Source organism: Drosophila willistoni (assembly GCF_018902025.1).
Source record: "Drosophila willistoni isolate 14030-0811.24 chromosome 2R unlocalized genomic scaffold, UCI_dwil_1.1 Seg167, whole genome shotgun sequence".
NCBI lineage: Eukaryota > Metazoa > Arthropoda > Insecta > Diptera > Drosophilidae > Drosophila > Drosophila willistoni.
The window spans coordinates 6,233,640-6,251,597 of record NW_025814050.1 but is presented as its reverse complement, the minus strand read 5'-3'; the positions used below and the strand labels follow the sequence as shown (position 1 = coordinate 6,251,597).

The 17,958-nt window shown below is 33.1% G+C and overlaps 1 protein-coding gene across 1 annotated transcript; it reads right to left on the bottom strand.

Annotated features, from left to right (window-relative positions):
* Nucleotides 1-502: 502 nt before the first annotated feature.
* On the bottom strand, nucleotides 503-13,751 carry LOC6643805 (estradiol 17-beta-dehydrogenase 11). The gene is made up of 8 exons (XM_002066852.4): nucleotides 13,402-13,751; nucleotides 6,113-6,266; nucleotides 5,900-6,024; nucleotides 2,096-2,206; nucleotides 1,878-2,003; nucleotides 1,692-1,813; nucleotides 1,489-1,605; nucleotides 503-817 (listed from the first exon to the last, which is right to left on the bottom strand). The coding sequence occupies exons 1-8, from the start codon at nucleotides 13,621-13,623 to the stop codon at nucleotides 562-564; spliced, it is 1,233 nt and encodes a 410-aa protein (XP_002066888.1). The 5' UTR covers nucleotides 13,624-13,751; the 3' UTR covers nucleotides 503-561.
* Nucleotides 13,752-17,958: the final 4,207 nt, after the last annotated feature.

The window sequence follows — 17,958 nt, the reverse complement described above, 5'->3', positions numbered from 1 at the left end:
AGTCTTACAATTAGTAATTAATTATAAGTTTTTGTTGTTTGTCTAAATGGTGTTTATTTTGTAGTTTATTTGTTTAGAATGACTTTGCCCAAAACGGTTTGGATGGATACGAAGGGAATTGTACCCCGAAAAATTTATAGAACTGCTAAACTAATTTAATAAAATGCATTAATAATATTATATAAAAAACCTGACTGCATTTGTGTTTCTACATAAAGAGAGATTATGGTTTTTTGTTTTGTTTTTTCTCTAAAAAGATTTGTATAAAAAGTATAAACGAAACTAAGCCTAAATTCCACTCTCTCTTTATCTCTTTCTTTCTTTCTCAACTTCCGATTGCTAAGCACTCACTTCAACTAAATGTAATATCACTAGACTTGTAGCTTAAATTTTAATAAATGGTTTATGTATCGTCCTACGGATTCAGCATAGGTGAACGAAAAAATGCCAGAAAAACACAAATTCAATTACACACACAAAAAAAAAAAACCTAAACAAAATGATAAAGAAACAGTGTTTTGTTTTTGTTTTTGGGGGAGTGTGGGGCGTAAGGTAAATTTCTCATAGCACACGTTCCCCCAATGAGGGTGTACGCTGGATCAGCATCGAGGGTGGCTTGGCCGGCAATGTGACGTTGCTCAACTGAACATCAAGGGCGGCTATATCGGCGGAGATGGGGGTGGGGCTCGACTTTAACTTGGCATTGCCGTTGCTTTGGGCTGTGCGGGCAGTGGTAATGGAGCTAGGCAAACCGTGTGGCGAGGCATCAGGCACCAGGCGACGCAACAAACCTCCCACACAACCCCAGGGGAAGGTCCTGTAAAAGAAAGAGAGAAAAAAAAGGTAAAAGTTAAATATTTATGCATTATTTAAGTGAAATACACACACTTCCTCCCTTCTAAATACACACAGACACATTAAACCAAAAACCATTAGGCATGCATAGGTAATGCAGGAATATGTGGTTAGATGAGTTGGATAAAGAGACGCGGGGTTGGTTAAATAGATAGACAGGGATTGCCTAACATTGCTCTCAAGTAAGAGTTACAAAATGTATTAAAATCTCTCGATAAGTGTCGAAATGGCATATCAAATAAACATGTTTCAACGCACTTTCTACACCCTTACTGAGGAGGACATTGAGGACTGCAAAAGGTACATATACAAGTATAAGTAGTTGCTTGAAGGGGAAGGGAGAGCAAACCCTTTCAGTAATCTCACTCCATGAAAAGAGGGTAAATTTAAGCAAACTAACTAAGAATCGCCAAAAATTCCTTTTATTTCAATTGGGGCAGAGTAATTTTCAGTTAATTGCCATAATGATATGCAAATGGTTAGCTGACATTTAACATGACTTTCTACACCTTCATTAAAACTTATTTAAATGGCTTTTTAAAGGACCTATTTACTTTAACATGGGGCTATATCAAATTATAATAATCACATGTCTTATTATTGAGTTATCGTACATTGGCCCAATTTACTTACCACTTGAAGGACAAAACAAATTTCAAGAAACCGGGTATCACAGCAAGTTTTTCGTTCTTTTTAATGGCAGAAATGACACGATCGGCCACATCATTTGGATTCAGTGTGGGCACCCATCTGCAAATAACAAAAAAAAAAAAAAGAGGACCAACTGTCAGATTCCCCTCCTTGCACAAGAGTGTCTCTCTTTCTCTTTTTCTTACCTGGCATTCACATCGTCAAACATGCCGGTTGCTTGTATAAAGAATGGACAAATGCAGGTGGTTTGTATGTTTGTATGGCCAAGGACTTCCAGCTCCAACCTTAAAGCCTCATCGAAGCCAACCTGTAATTACCAATTCCTTTAAGTTTTCTCTGCACACTGATGAAGGAGTAAAAGGTAAACTTACTGCAGCAAATTTACTGGCACAATAATCGACCAATTTGCTAATGCCAACATGGCCGGCCAGAGAGGCAATTGTGGCAATGTGTCCTCGTTCATTCTCAATCATTTTGGGCAAAAACGCTTTTGCGGTCTGTGTGGCAATGACAAGTAGTAATAGCAATTACATATATGTAGCAAAGAAACAGCTGTGCTCATGTGTGTGTGTGTGTGTGTTCAACTTACCCAAAAGTGTGCCATAACATTCACATTGAATGAACGTTCAATCAGATGGTCAGGCGTTTCCAAAAGATGCAGGCCAGAAACGACACCAGCGTTGTTAATCAGCAAGGTGACCTGTGACAGACAGACAAATAGACAGATACACAGAATGAATATTTGGTAAGTAAACACACAAAAAAACTGTTGACTTGGGCCTTATACAATTTGCATCTCTGAATAACCAACTGACTGTGCTACTAACACACAAAAACAAAAAACTAAGCAAATTCTAAACTTTAACTCAAGTTGTTTACGATCATCAATTGGCCAACAAGACAGAGGCGGACATAAATAATAAAGCCAAATAAATTTACAATTTACATTCAATATGTAAAACGTGTTTCGAACGTTTGTTTTATTTTTTCCCCCCCTTTTGACTTGTGCTGGCCAAATTTTGCAACCGACAAGAATTTATAAACGTTTTAAACAAATCTCTGTGGGCCTAAAGCAAAGGCAAAATATGTTAAACGTTGGCTAAAAATTCAATAAATTCAAATTGACTACTGAGTTTTAGTAATAAAATTGAATTTAAAAGTAATTTGTTGATGTCTTTTAGTTACTTTTGAGGAAAAGGAACGATAAATCTATAAAAAAAAACTATTTTGACAGTTTCGAATTAGGCAATTAAGAAGTCTTACACAAAATTTATATTTAGAATTTTTCCTATTCTGAAATTTTTTCTATTTTAAGTTTAATATTATATTTATAATGTGTTTAAAGAGCGAAATTTAATTCAAAATTTTCATTGGATTTTAATAATATCTTTTAAAAGTCAAAACTAGTTAAAATTTTCATTGGATTTGTAGACCTTTTTGATTTATTTAAAGTTTGTTTTAGCCATTAATGAAAAATTACAATAATCTGTAATATATAATAAATTTTGATAGAGTCGTAAAATAGTCTTTTCTAATTTAGTTTTCTAAATTCCATTTTTTATCTTTAAAATTCATGTTTCAAAATTTTCGAGAACTATTTAATTTAACTACTCTTGAAAGTAAATATTTAGCAAATTTCCATTTCCTACTTTGTTTTACCCCTTTCCTTAAACTTATTTGACACTTGTTTTAGTGTTTAAAACTGGTAAGCTAGTTTAGCGTTTTCCATTTTCCATTTTAATTTAAATTAAGACATTTGTATATTTATAAATTTCTTTGCGCCAAAAATCATTTCAACTCAATTTTATACATCTAGGGCATTCCGCATGATCTGTTAATACGGCCAATTGATGAAAACTCTATCATAAAAAGAAATTAAAGCAAAAAGCAGCATCAAGGTCTTCATTTTGCGTTGCGAATAATATATAACTTTGGCTTGAAAATGAAATAATTTTCATAATTAAATGCGGCAATGCTGAACAGTTAAAGGAAAAACAAAAACAAGAAAAGTTAACAACAAGTGCAACATGTCGTTAAGATGGCCAACACAACATGACTTAGTGACTATGGCCGAGTTCAAGTGCATATGAGGGCAGGGACAGGGCATACATTGCGTATGCGTGATTTCAAACAACAACAGCGACAGAAAAAAATAAAAAAAAAACATTTAACGAGGCGTGCATTAAAACAACAACAAAAAGCAGCAACAACAGTAGCCATTAAAAAATATTAAATGTAATAATTCAGAGAGCAAAAACAGCAAACATCTTCAGCAAAAAGCTAAAATCAACGCGTCATCTGCCCAACGCCTGAGTTAGTAAGTAGTTAAATGGTTTTTTTTTTTTCAATACCCTATACGCTAGTAAGGTAAAGGTTATATTAGCTAGCTAAGAAAGCTATAGAATCCATGAGAATCTATAGGAGTAGAGATAGGAACAAGAAGGCAACTAACAATAAGTGAAGTTCAATTACTTAATGAATTAATAATTAAATTATTTTTTTAAACTACAACAAAGTTCTCTTGATTGGAAAAGTATATTTAATATAAAGGGTATTAATCGATTCTCCACATGAAAATATTTCTGTTTTTTTGTTGCTACTGTTTTTTGTTTTGTTTTTCGCTTTTTTTTTAGGGCTTTTCAGGTTCAACTTGGCTGCTGCTGCTGTCATTATATAATTCGTTCAGCCCATCAACAATAAACTAAAAAAAAAAAATCATTGCCCTGTTGTTGTTGTTGTTGCCATGATATGTTTTATGACGTTCTAGTTGGCAGTTAGCTTTTTACTTCATGCTTGAATTTCTGTCTTAATTTTCTTCAGTTGAACTTTGGGTAAATGCCTTTTTGGCGGGGATTTTTTTTTTCGGACTCTTTTTGTTGTTTTTGTTGAACTTGTCAGTGCGTTAATCATTTATTTGGAAATTGTTGCTGGCCAAGCATGAAATCATTATAATGAGGCTAAATTAAAAATGCCAAAGCAAAAAAAATTATATATAATTTCATAATATACATAATAGAAATAAAGTGGGCAAAGCTATTTCAATTGCCATGTACAAATGGCATTACTTTCAATTGCCATGTACAAAGTCAAACTTTAAATTATTATAAAAGAAGAAAAAGTTATGTTAAGTTAAACTTTGAACAAAAGTTGATCTATTATATGTTTTTTAGAAATATTTTATAATTTAAAATTTATTGAAAGTTGGCTCGAGTTAAATACTTTCTTTCTAAGGGTTAGACTCTCCTTTAATTGTTTGATTCTTAATCAAATAAATATATCCAAATATTCCTACGGTTTTCCAGCATTTGTAACCTAGACTTGGTCAAAATGAGCCAAAGAACATTAGGAAAACATAATTTTTTAACACTGTCTACTGTCAACTTCTTCTATGGCTTAATAAACATTTTCTTTTTAAATTTTACTGGTCTAATTAAGATTTTATCTATGCAAATATCTATCTAGCTATTATTCTTTCCTTGTCTTGAGTTATTAAGAAACTTTACGTAGGAGACATATTCTTTTTGAATATTTGATCATCGTTTTGTATGTATGACCTCTCAAGTGTAACTGAGAGAATTCATTAGGCAAACCAAAAAGTTCTAATTGCATAAACAAATACGCATAAAGAAACAAATACTACTTCATTAGCAATTAAGCCAACCAACTGGCCACTTGAACAAACTTTGACTAATTGCTAACGAAAATTATGAAATTCCATTTTTGGTTTTTGTTTTTTGGCAATCGACTGCTAATCAGTTTAGCATGTGCAGCTGTGGCTCAGTGGGGATTACATCAAGATTTATGCAATCCCGGGGCAGTCACAATTAGCGGGTTGTGATTTTGATGCCATTTAAATGTGGCCCTTAAACAAAAAAGAGGTGAATCTTCTCGAGCATCTCGTGCCGTTTAATTTGAATGGTAGCCAGCCAAGCCTTGCTTCAGAGGCGAATGATAAATGGCCAAATGGAATGCAAGTGGCAACCAGTTTTCTCCTCGAAAGCAAAGGAGAGCCAGAGCCAGTCGCTTTGTAGCCATTTCTCAAGGTTGACCATGGTTTGTGCACTCATGCATACAAATTTTCTTTTAGGTTTGGGGCCCCTTATTTAAAATTGATGACATGAATATGCATAAGCAAATGTGTGGCAAAGGGGCGTGGCCGAGAGTGTTATGCTACATGTGTTACACAGCCAACAAAAGGGTTCTTGGCCATTAAACGCCCCTCAACAAACAATTACACGATGGTCTATGACCACGTTTCTTTCCCTCTGTTTTTCTTCTCCTTCTCGCTCGACTGTAAACATTAATTACAAGACTTTTTTATGCTTCAATTACTGCACGCATTATCTTAGGCCACACTCCGCCCATTTCTCTCTCTTTCTCTCTCTCTACTTACATCACCAACTTCTTCTCTGATGACATCGGCTGCTTTGTAGACTTCTTCCTTTTTCGATATATCTACCACATAGCCCTTGCAGTAGCCGCCAGCCTCTTCCACAATTTCCACTGTTTCCGCTATGCCTAAATAAATAAAAGAAGAAAGAATATATGTAATTATCTATAGATATTGAAATTGTCTTGAGAGAATATATGTAATTATATAACTTACCCTTCTTATTGATGTCCCAAATGATGACTTTGGTTCCCATTTTGCCCAATCTTTCGGCCAGCAAACGACCCAGGCCATTGCCTCCACCTGTGATTAGGGCAATGTCTGTGTTGAGTTCTTTTTCAGGATAACCAAAGACTATATAGTAGAGATCCTGCAAATAAGAGAACAAACATTTGACAAATTATTATAAAATTATTAAAATAATATTTCTATAGGTAATTTTCTTTAGTTTTGTTATAAATTTTAAGCTATTTTCCCTATGCTTATGGATATATTTTTTAAAAAGTATAAAACTTCTTTTGACCTTAAAATTCAGTTTTAGATTTTGAATTTCTGCCGTGTTTATTAACTAAACAAAAAATTTCATTTGCTTTTTATTTACTTTTTCCTACTAGAAGTCAAATTCAGTTTTTCATTTGCAGTTGAATACTTTGATCGGTGTTTAATTTTCTATTAGTTAACAACTTTTTTACATTTGTGATTTGCATATTTTGCACACATAAATGTAAATGCATTTCCTGTAGTAAGTTGGATTGTTTATCACTTTAATGTCAATAAGCTGTCAAATTTTATGTCTCTCACGCTTATATTGTTTGAGGCGGCATAAACAAACAGAAAAATAAATAACACGAGAAAGGAAAAAAACAAAAGACTCAGGCAACAAACTTGAGCGCAGCATTAACATAACATTTAAACAGTAGCCACTTTCTGTTGCCACCTCGGAGAGTGTGTGCGTGTGAGAGAAAGAGTGAGGGAGGCAGGTGCAAGGGAGTGCGGACCATAAATTTTATATGCCACACGCGAAGCTCCCTCTACCTGAAGTTGGGCCTGGCAAGCGTGTCCAATTATTTTGACATTAACCATGTATGTGTCGCAACCTGCGACCGGCGAAAACTTTGCAAAACTTCTTCCCTGCTCCCGAACCTCACCCCCCAAAGAGATCATAAATAATACATCAAATTAATCAAAAAGGGAACTTGTTGTTCCCGCTCACAAAAGATGATGATGATTATGATGAGTTGCTTATTGTCTCTTGCCATGTTGACAGACATTTTTGTCACATTATTTAAGCATGCAACAGGAAACTCGACAACAAGACAACATAATTTATGCCATAATATAATATAATATGTTTAATATGATAATAAAAACACAAAAATCCCTAGCCCAAAAAACCCAAAGAAAAAAAAACAAAATGGAATCAAATTCAATTTCTAAAGAATCAAAAAAAAAAACGAAACCAATAGAAAGACAAGAACTTGGCACGTTTTGGCCACGGAAATGAATTCTCAGCCATGGGATAAACAAAAGCTTAACTTTGTGTTCTTGCTTTAGTTCATGACTAGACAGAAATGTTAATTTGTTTATACTTATACTGCATACATATGTCTTTTTTATGCTTCATCATTTGGAAACATTATGCGACTTTTCACATGTTCATTTGGGTTTGGTACCTAAACCTGAAAATCAGCCTAGTCATGATCAAGTTCATTCAGAGGGGTGAGGGGTTGGGGGAGCCTATTGGGCTTATTTTCTATCTATTTTTAGTGTCTCTCTTTTTATATCTATTGCTGGTGATTGTCAAGGTAAAATGCATTGACCTTTGTAAATCATCGGAAAATTACTAGACACAAAATAAAAAAGAGTGGTAATTCAACTTGAACGAATTCCATTAGCAATGCTTATGGTAAATAAGTAGTCAATCTTCAGCTGAAATGATTTTGTTGTCGTTTAACTTCTTATTTAACTCGGAGTGGCTAATTAGTAAACTTTTTAATGAATTACGTAGTTTTTGGCATTATCCAAACAACATTTGTATAAATTTCCTGACTCTAATGAGCAACTTTGTCTGATCAATATTTGTTTATCGAATCAAAATGACATTTTTTATTATAGCCAAGCATTGGCTCATTAGTTAAATATTTGGTCAATCTGGCCATCTCAAACGATTGCCCAAGAATGCAAATGCAAAATGTCAGATTCCAAAAGAGCTAAAAAAAAACTTCTTAAAGGAACCTCCCCCTATCATCATCGTCATCGACAGCAACAGCAGCAGTAGTCTAAGCTAATGCATAAACTTGTTTGTCTCTGCCCCTTCTCTGTATTTATCTCCTCCTTCTTCAGCTTCTCCTCGCTTGGAATGAGAATTGCGAAAATTTTAACGACAAGTTGCTACGCCTAATGTTGTCGGTTCTAAAAAGCCAACTCAAAGCTGAAAGTGAAACTGCAAGCAGCAAACAGCCAACTGGCGGCTGACTCTTGCTTAACCGAATAAAAACAACAACAAAACGCACACACACACACACACAAAAAAAAAAAGAAACAAAAAACATAAGCAACTTGGATATATCGAGCTCTAGACTCACTACTCCGGCAGCTGCCCAAAATTGGCCACTTTATTTGAGTGCAAAGTGCTTTGAGTGCATTTTCAATGAGTCCCAAACAAAAGACTTGAGACACGAACTTGCCTCAATGAATGTGGCAATTTTCCATTGCAAGCGTCAGCAGCTGCCTTCCCGCCGTGAGTGACCTTCTTAGCTAACACTAGACACTTGCAAAAACAAAAAACACAAATAAAATATAAAGCCACACACATAAATAACAATAAACCTGAAATTGAGCCCACTTGCCCCCTTCCCACCTCCCCTCCACTGCTCATCAAGAGCCACACAAATTCAATTTGGACGCCAAATACACACATTTTGCCTGTTGCATTTGTGAATTTTGCAAAAGGCATACACTTGAAAATGGGAGGCAGAGGCGGGGCAGTTGGAGTTGTGTTTCGCTTTTGTTTTTGTTTATTTGCAATTGATCAATGGTTTTCTTTTTCACCTTGTTTGTTTACTCTTTTTTTTCACTTTGGTTTTTTATTTTTTTGGCCTTCAAATTTCGATTTTTCATTTATGATTTTGTGAAAATTAACAAATAGATTTTCTACTTTATTTTATTTCCCTATTTATTTAGCGTTTCTATTAAATGAGTAGACAACTTTTAAGTCATAAATCTGCGAACAATCAAGTTCTATATAGTCATGAACATAAAGTGGATACTGTAATCTGTCAAGTTTTTTTTTTTCGAGAGGTGCAATTTATTTTGCTCAAAACGGATATTAAATTATGATGCCATGTCTTGGTGGCAATTTTAATGGATATGCCCAAAGGGGGAGTTGGAGTTGGCTATTAGCCCAAACTGTCATAACTTAAACCCATACATTTTTAGAAGCTGTGACTTGGCAAAAGAATAGAGGCACCTTTGGTAACTGAGATTGTTGCTTTTGACTGCTATGATTATTTATTGGAAGCTTTAAGAATTCTTTGACTAACTTTATAAAGGAAAGACTCTTAAATAACTAAGACTTCTACAAAATAAACTAAAAGTTGTTTTTTCTATTATTGTGATATGTAATTGAGACTTTTTTCTTTAGGTTTTCAACAAAGTTCAAGTCAGAGTGGGTCATTTCTCACTCTCATATAAGCCAAGGCCGAATATTTGTTTTATGAGCCTGCCTAACCTAACCCAAGACACACACACACACAAACGCACACTCCCCTAGGTAAGCCCATGTAACTCATCCAGTAGTTGGCTTTTTATTTTTTTTATATTTTATTTTATTATTTGCTTTGGGCCAACACTTTCAGTTTCAATTGCACAGTTTGTATGTATATGAATGCCCGCGAAAAAATGTGTGTTGCTACAACAAATCAACATGTCTGCAGGTGTGTGTGTGTGTGTGTGTATGGTTGTGCCTCTTGCGGCTAGTGAAGCTAATAAAAACAGGCTCTCTTAACAGTCTCAGTCTTCGTCAGTCTGGGCCCAAGCCACAAAGCCGGCAAAATGCAAAAGTTGAACTAGGTCAACAAGCCAAACGCAGCAGCGAACATTGACGTCGACGTCAACGTCTACGTCGACTTCATTGGGAATAACTTGTGGTGCTTATTACATGGTTCAGTTGTAGCCCCTTCCCTCGACATAAGCTTGTAGGTGGACAGAGTTGAGTTGCCACATGAGAAAAGAAAATTATTAGCTACATTGACATAAATCAGGCTAATAATATATAACTCTCTGATTCTCAATGCGATACAATGAGGCAAATGATGAGGCAAAAAAAGTTGAGGTAATCAATCAGATGCAAGTGAAAACTTAACAACTCATCGCCTTCTGCATGACTCAAATTATACGACTAATGCTTACCCTTTCAAAACATGCAAACAGTGAATGTTGGTTTCCCTCGCTTTAGCCCTCTGTTAAATGGGCGTGATTCAGTTTCTAGACAGAGATTCACCGATTTTGAGCTTATCTCGATGCAGTTGACATTTACAAAATACGTAAATTTACATGCAAAATACAGTTTACTTGGCTGGTTGCACGTTTCACGAGCTGTTGCCTCTGCATTTGGCATGCAAATGTCAACATTTTAGTTAGTTGTTTCTCTATCGCTCTGTAGGTCGCTCTGTCTCACTCGTCTTTAATGGCAACTCATGCATAAAACTTAACTTATAACTTATATTTTTATTTTTTACCTGGGATAAGCCTCACATTTAATGATCATATCTCAAAAGGTTTGGTCTTTGCTTTTGTTCATATCTTTCACTTGAGCAAAGAGAAAATATAATTACCTCAATAGGGACGGCTTATGTAATTGTAAATGTAATCGAAATTGAAATTTGTTTAAAAGCCACTTGAGTTGTCGATCACAAAACTTTATTACAGGGCCCCAGAGCCCTAATTCTCATTAATAGTTTTTGCTAAGTTATTTCAACAGGTTTTTTCCCCCATTCAGTGTGTCAGTAGTTTTCCTGAGGCTTCATAACTATTTAGCCATGAAGTCATTTCTGTCTAGACAGTCAGAGACAACATTGTTCCTGAAAAGTTGCCTTCGCCCTCAGTGTGGGTATGCAAATTTCACTCAAACATTGTTGTTGTTCGTATTCGTATTCATATTCAAAGTTGATGAGAAAAAAAAACTATGTGATGTCTTTATAGGGGTTATGGACCCATCTTCATGATAAATTTGAGAGAATAAACATAGAAATTTATCATGAAATATTAGTTCAATAGTAGTTCAGAAATTATTGAAAGAATTTGAAAAACATCTTCTAATATTAGAATAACCATTTATTGTTAATATTATTTTTGTGAGAATAAAATACTTATTAAATTCGTGAAACTTTTCAATAAGTTTATAGACAATAACGAACGAAAAGTACATCAAGGAAATAGAAAATGCAAAGTTTAAGGGCATAGAAAACTCTGTCTAATTGAGATATAAAATTACCTTTAACTGAAAGCTTATACAAGGCAATTGAAAAGCAAGTAAAGTTCATTATTGTAAAATAGGTTAATTATAACTGAGAATTATGGTAGAAATGTATATGAAAATATACAAAAATATTTCAGCCTTTTCTATGAGTTGCAAGTTATAGAAATAATTAAGAAAAGTCTTGTATAAAATATATATGAAAAAACAAATATGCCTTGAATAACTTCTTAAAGTTCTCAGTGGTTCATTATAAAAATTTATAGAAACAAGATAAAAATTTTATAACACATGAAAAAATTAAACTTTTGAATTATACAATAAATATTATTTTTTTATGAAGTTTTATTAAGTTCTGTTTTGAGACAGTAATATATATTTGCAAAATACGAATTTCACAAAAACAAATGTTTACAATAATAGAAAGATTTTCAGAGTATATCATGGATGGATTTAGTAGGGAGTCTGCGGGCCTCGACATCAGCAATTCGATAAAATCTTTAACTTCTTTTGGCTCCTTATACCCCCAATCAGTCTTCAAAGGGCAACAATAATTTTAATGACTATTCATATTGATGAATTACTTGAATTACTGAGCCAAAGATCTGGATTTTTTAAGTTTTTTTGATTTTAATTCTAATAATCTCGTCTTAATAAATTTCCTTCAGTAATTATTTGTTTATTGTATTTAGATGGTGAACCGTAAATGTTGAGACATTTCAACAATTAGCCCTTATTTTCAGGTATACAAATGTTGTTTTTAAAATCTTGAATATTACAGATATATTTATGAACTTCCTGAAGTATTTGTGGTTCTAGGATAGTTGACATACCCCGATTCTTTAATGATAGGCCTAGCTTTCATTTTGGGTCCAATTGAAATTATGATTTTTGTATGTACATTTTGAGGCCCTTTTAAGACACAAATTTATACTAATGGAATTTTTCCCTTCAACTGCAAATGACAGTGAATTCAATTTTTAGTCAAATGATTTATTTTTCTGTAAAACTTATAAAAATTATATACTTTTAAACGACTCACAAAGTAAAGTTTTTAAGGATGGAATCACAAAGTTGCCGAGAACTATCTAGAAATGTTTGTCTAGACTTCGAACTTTTTAAAGTTAATCAAATCTGTGTTTTGGCTTGATTTCAATTAATCTTTCTAATTTACATATAAGACCTTTTGAGCTGCCTATGAATAAAAATCTTAAATTAGTAAGATTAATTGACTTCAATCCAGTTTCTAAGCCTATTATTTGATTAATACCTAGAAAATTTGATTTAGCTAACATATTTGTATTAAACAACATAGAAATCATTTGAAAACCTGCAGGATATATTTGAAATTCGGAATAACATTTTGATTTTAAAGGTTCAAGTTTGCAACAGAAACAAAAATATATAAAAATCAAATATTTCTATATGAACATTTCTTTGTTTCTATAATTCTTCTTGAAAGACGACCAAAAAACTTCAAGAAGACAATTTTTTTGCCAAAGCCATTTTAAGCGACTCAAAGTTGGAAAGAGTATAAAAACTTTTGGTAATTAATAAAAAAAAAAGTTTTTAATAATCAATATTTAATTATTGTTCAGGTTTACCCTCCTTATATTAAGTTTTTTGCTTTCATTTCTCTTTTGATTTGTTTGCTCATGAGGCTTATCTTATCAGCGGAATCCAGTTGATTAATCTGACTACCTTCGATGCAGAGACCAATTAAGTTACACACGTGCTTTTTTTAAAAAACAAACGAACTGAGTTTCTACTTCTTATATATTTATGGCGTTATTGTTTTTTATTGAATAACTTAATTGTAACTTCTTTGTGTGTGTTGTAAAGATTTGAAGGTTTCACACAATATTGTTAATCAAGCGATCAAGGCGAAGGCAATCTTTGATAATTCTCACCATCGCAACAATCAAAATGCAAATGTCTTTGTCTGTGTTTTTTTTAAACAATATCTTGTAAGAGAATTAAAAACGATCATCACAAAAATATTGACATTGGCATTGGATCTAGGCCTTACCTGGAATATGTAGGCAATGCAGCAGATTATGAACCAGGCCACATCGGCAAAGGCATCCCAAGTATTCCATAGAGTGTCGCGCCAGCTGGTTGGAGGACATGCAGCATCTCCGTTCTGGCCATTGGCCAGCACTCCATTGCCATTGGGCAAAGGACTATGGCCATTGAGGCCATTTGCAGGAGTTTTCAAATCGGCCATTAGATTGTTATTGTTCTTTACCATATTTGAGAGGATTTTTCGTGGCACTTTTTACACTTCACTTTTTTCACTCTTAACCAACTTAAATGGAAATTGGAAATTATTTCTGTTTTGAATGATTTTCGTAAAAATATATTTCTTCTTCTCTTTTTTTTTGGTTTTGGTTTTGTTTGTTGTAACGTTAATTTGCATACACAACCGCAGGCAAGCAACAAAAATAATAATAATAATAACAACAACAACAACAATACTAATAATAGCCCAACTGTAACTTTTTTCTGTAGGTTTTTTGTTAACTGTTAATTCAAAATTTTTTAGTTATATATATCTGTGATTTTTCGTTATTTTGTTTTGTGTTTTGTGATTTGTGATTTTTTTTTAATTTTTCCGCGCTGCACGTCCGCTCTCGTGAGCGTTGCAAACGAATTTGAACGTTGTGCGGCCGAAAGGAATGAATATCGACTTCTTATTTTGGCGCGCTATGGGGATATATACGCAGTCGGCGTCGCTGCCGGCATATATTTTGTTGTTGTTATTGTTGTTGGGTTTTGGGGCTCTGTTCACCAGTCAAGCTCTGCGGCTTTGTGACGTCATCTCGAGAGCTTAGCTTAAGATTGTTGTTGTTGTTTTTTTTTGTTGTTTTATGGTTGTTTGTTACTTTATTTTGTTGCTTGCTTTGCTTCTTCTCTTTCTGTCTATTCTATAGCTTGTTGCCTACCCTGTAGATTTCTTTAAATGGTTAGTGGGCATATTAAGTTGTGTGATTTCTGAATATGTCTTTGGTTACATTTAAATATCCCTCCTTTAATGATGATTTCCACTTTGAAATAAAATTTCTTAAAGATTTAATCTTAATTTATGAAATATATACACAAACATTAACTACCTATACATTGCTTATTAGACACCACACATTGGACATGACAGAGGGAAGAAACAACTACAACAACTACTGCCCATGCACTATCCACCATCTTTCTCATTTTAGCCCCTTTTTTCTAAATTTTTTGTATAATCAAGACGTTTTATATTATTCCTATACTTCATATCATTTTTAATCGTTATGATATCTTCTAATTGTGCTGCTAATCACAGATTGTAGAAGAAACAAATGCTTATTAAGAGTGTAAGCATCTTTGATGAAATCTATATGAAAGCCAAAATGTCATGGTATATATAAGATCTTAATGTAGATCTTTTAAAGTCTACCTAACCAAGTCAAACTAAGTTCGTCCTGGCTAATCCAATGTGGCAGACGATAAATTTTGTGGTTTCATAATGGCCAAATAAATTTTGAAGCAATACTTTTTCTTAAACATACATTTAACGAAAATGTTATCCCGGCTTTTGTCCGTTTTTTTTCCAGATTTAATTTAATAAATTAGTTGACAGACTACATTTTCTTATACTCGATTAAGAATCTTAAATACCACTTAATTTGGCGGTTTTAATGGTAGATTTAAAAAACTCACAATCAGGTACGTTATTAGCGACACCACGAAAAGAAAAATACCAAATTTCAACAATATCCAACCATGTTTGGACATGGTAAATTTTGATCAACCTATGCTTTTTAAGTTCCTCGAATACCTTCAATATGACACCCCAAAGTTTCAAGACAGACATAATTTTTTTCTTCTTAGAAATTTTTGTATTTGTAATAGTGAAATTTAAACGGGTTTGAGCTCCCTATAGTAGTAGTCTCATTGGAAATTCTTAAAAACGATATTCTTCTACTAGAATTATTGGACATTTAGGGACTAAGATCACTCAAATCGGTCCACCCTAATTTCACTACTTTTTCCATGTCAACTTGTTTATGTTTTAACACACTAATTGCATCTAAAGTTTGTATTTTTCTTGAACAAATAAGAAATTTAAATTAAAATTTACTGTCAATTGAGGCATTGTTGCTTAAAATCGGATAAAAATTAGAGATATAAGCATGTTATATACCTATACATATATACATATATGAAAAGGTGTATAGACATACATATGTATGTATGTCCATATGTGTAGGACAAATTTATAGGTGTAAGCTTAAAGTTTTGAAAAATGTCCATAGAAAGATTATAGAGCAAATTCAACGATCAGAAAACTGATTCTTAAAGATTCGTTCCCCTATTATGAAGTAAAATAAATAAATCCTAGAAATAATACTCAGAAGCTCTTCAAAAATTTGTTGACCATAATACGTAATATACCCACATTTTCAGTTGGCCAGAATAATAGGTGTGATTAACAAATATTTTAATAATTTGAGAAAGGTTTAACTGTGGTCCAATATATGCAAAAGTCCAAAGTCTCTACTAGGGTAACTTTTTGTCGATTAACCAATTTGACTTCCGTCAGGTTAAATTTTAGTTACGCTGATGTCTTGTGTATACACATTAATTGCTAATGCTAATTACTGGAAATTAATTAATTAAGTTTTGCCGGCTGACCATTTAGTTTAACACCCAGATTAACTTTACTAGAAGGATGATTACAAACAATTGTCTCTCCCATATAATTAGCTTTTAAGGTGAGTTTAAGTAACAAAAAAGTAAACTTTGTATACGAAAAACTGATTATAAAATTTAATATGAAATAAGATGTTGACCTAACAGTAATCACTTTATTGCACATTTCGTTTTACGATCTCAAATGAAAGCTTGAAAGGTTTTGTTTTTTTTTTAATTTTTATTCACAAGAAATAATGACATGTGAGCTTTGATACAATCTTTAAAAAAATATATATTACTTTAGCTTGCTAATTAAGTTTATTACTTTCAAAGTACAGACTAAATAACTTCTAAAGGGAAATATTAAATGAATTTTGAATTTTCTTTTTTAAGAATATAGATTGGGATTGGGACTGATATTTCTCTAGGATGAAATGATTCACTTTTTATACTTTCCCTTAATTTGTTTAAATCATAAATTATTACATTTCCCTTCCCACTTTACTTTTCATTTCTTTACTTTACATTACTTTATTGTCTCTGTACTTTCTTTGCCTTTTCCCTCTACCCTTGGCTTGGCTGATGCTGATATATGAATTTTATAAATCGCATTTGCCTTAATGAGACAAACAAAAAACCAAAAAAACCAAAAAACCCGAACAGACAGCAGAAAGTAAAACTCATAAATTTGTCTCAGATTTCTTTTTGAGAGGCATCCTCCTCCTTCTTTCATCTTCTTCTGTGTTTGTTTTCTTGGAGTTCTCCTTTTTGCTGCCAGACACATGACCAGAGGGACGAGGGGGACTGAGGGATTGAGGAGCGGCGGGGACAGAGAACCAAATTGCGAATTTCACAATCAATTATAAAACAAGTTATGCTAATCGTAATGTAGTGATATTTGTTGTCCAATTCTTGTGGATTTCGTCACAATATTATTATTGGGCTTGCATAATATGAAGACTAAGCATCTATATTTAATTTGTTTTTATTTGTGTATATTTTTTTGTGGTATACGTGCAGATCGATTTGCATTTATCGAGTGGAACTGGCTTGGGTCAAAAAACTCTTAAAAATGTTTAAGGCCATTTTGAGAACACACACAGACACACACACACACACATACAGTCATGTATATAGATGTCTTTCACTTTCAAGTGAGGAAATCTTTTGCGGTAGAACACTTTTCGTCACTCACTTCTAATTACTGCGTTTCAATTTGTTTTTAATTACTTAAATATTTAAATTTTATATTCATTAGTTTTAAACGTTTGTATTTTGTATATTTTCTGTTTTTTCTTCTGTCTTTTATCTTTTCCACTTATTCGTTTCCCAATGCTTGGCGTGTTTGTATTTCTTTTGACATTTCAGACGCATGCGTAGAAGGAAGCAATTGATGGAGGAAGGATGAAGTGGATGATGTCAGCTGTTCCCGGCCCCAAAAAACCTCTGTGAAAAAGAACAGAAGCTCAAACATCTGTTGCATAGAGTTGCCAAGGGTGACGAAAATTTTTTAAAATTAATTTATTCTTATTTGTGATTTTGGAATATTAAATTGACCGCGTAGGCCGAAAAGTAAAGAAGGCAAAAGATGTTGCACCTTGACACCGCAAAGATACGTTTCAAATATGTTGAAAATCAAAATTTTAAAAGATTTCCTGATAAGGTGTTAATAGACTCAACTGAAGACATTGGAAATTTACATATCTTAAGCCCCTTTTGATTGAGTTATAAACCCTAACCCCAACTTTATCCTGTTTTTTGTTCAGTAGTGGACAGAAGAATATAGATGTAAATATGAAAAAGGAAGGAAAATCTAAGATTTGAATGGAGATATTAAAATTTAATCAGTATCAGGGGTAAATAATAGTTTTGGTGAAAGGTTATCTAGGATAAATTTCACTTATTTCCCCCA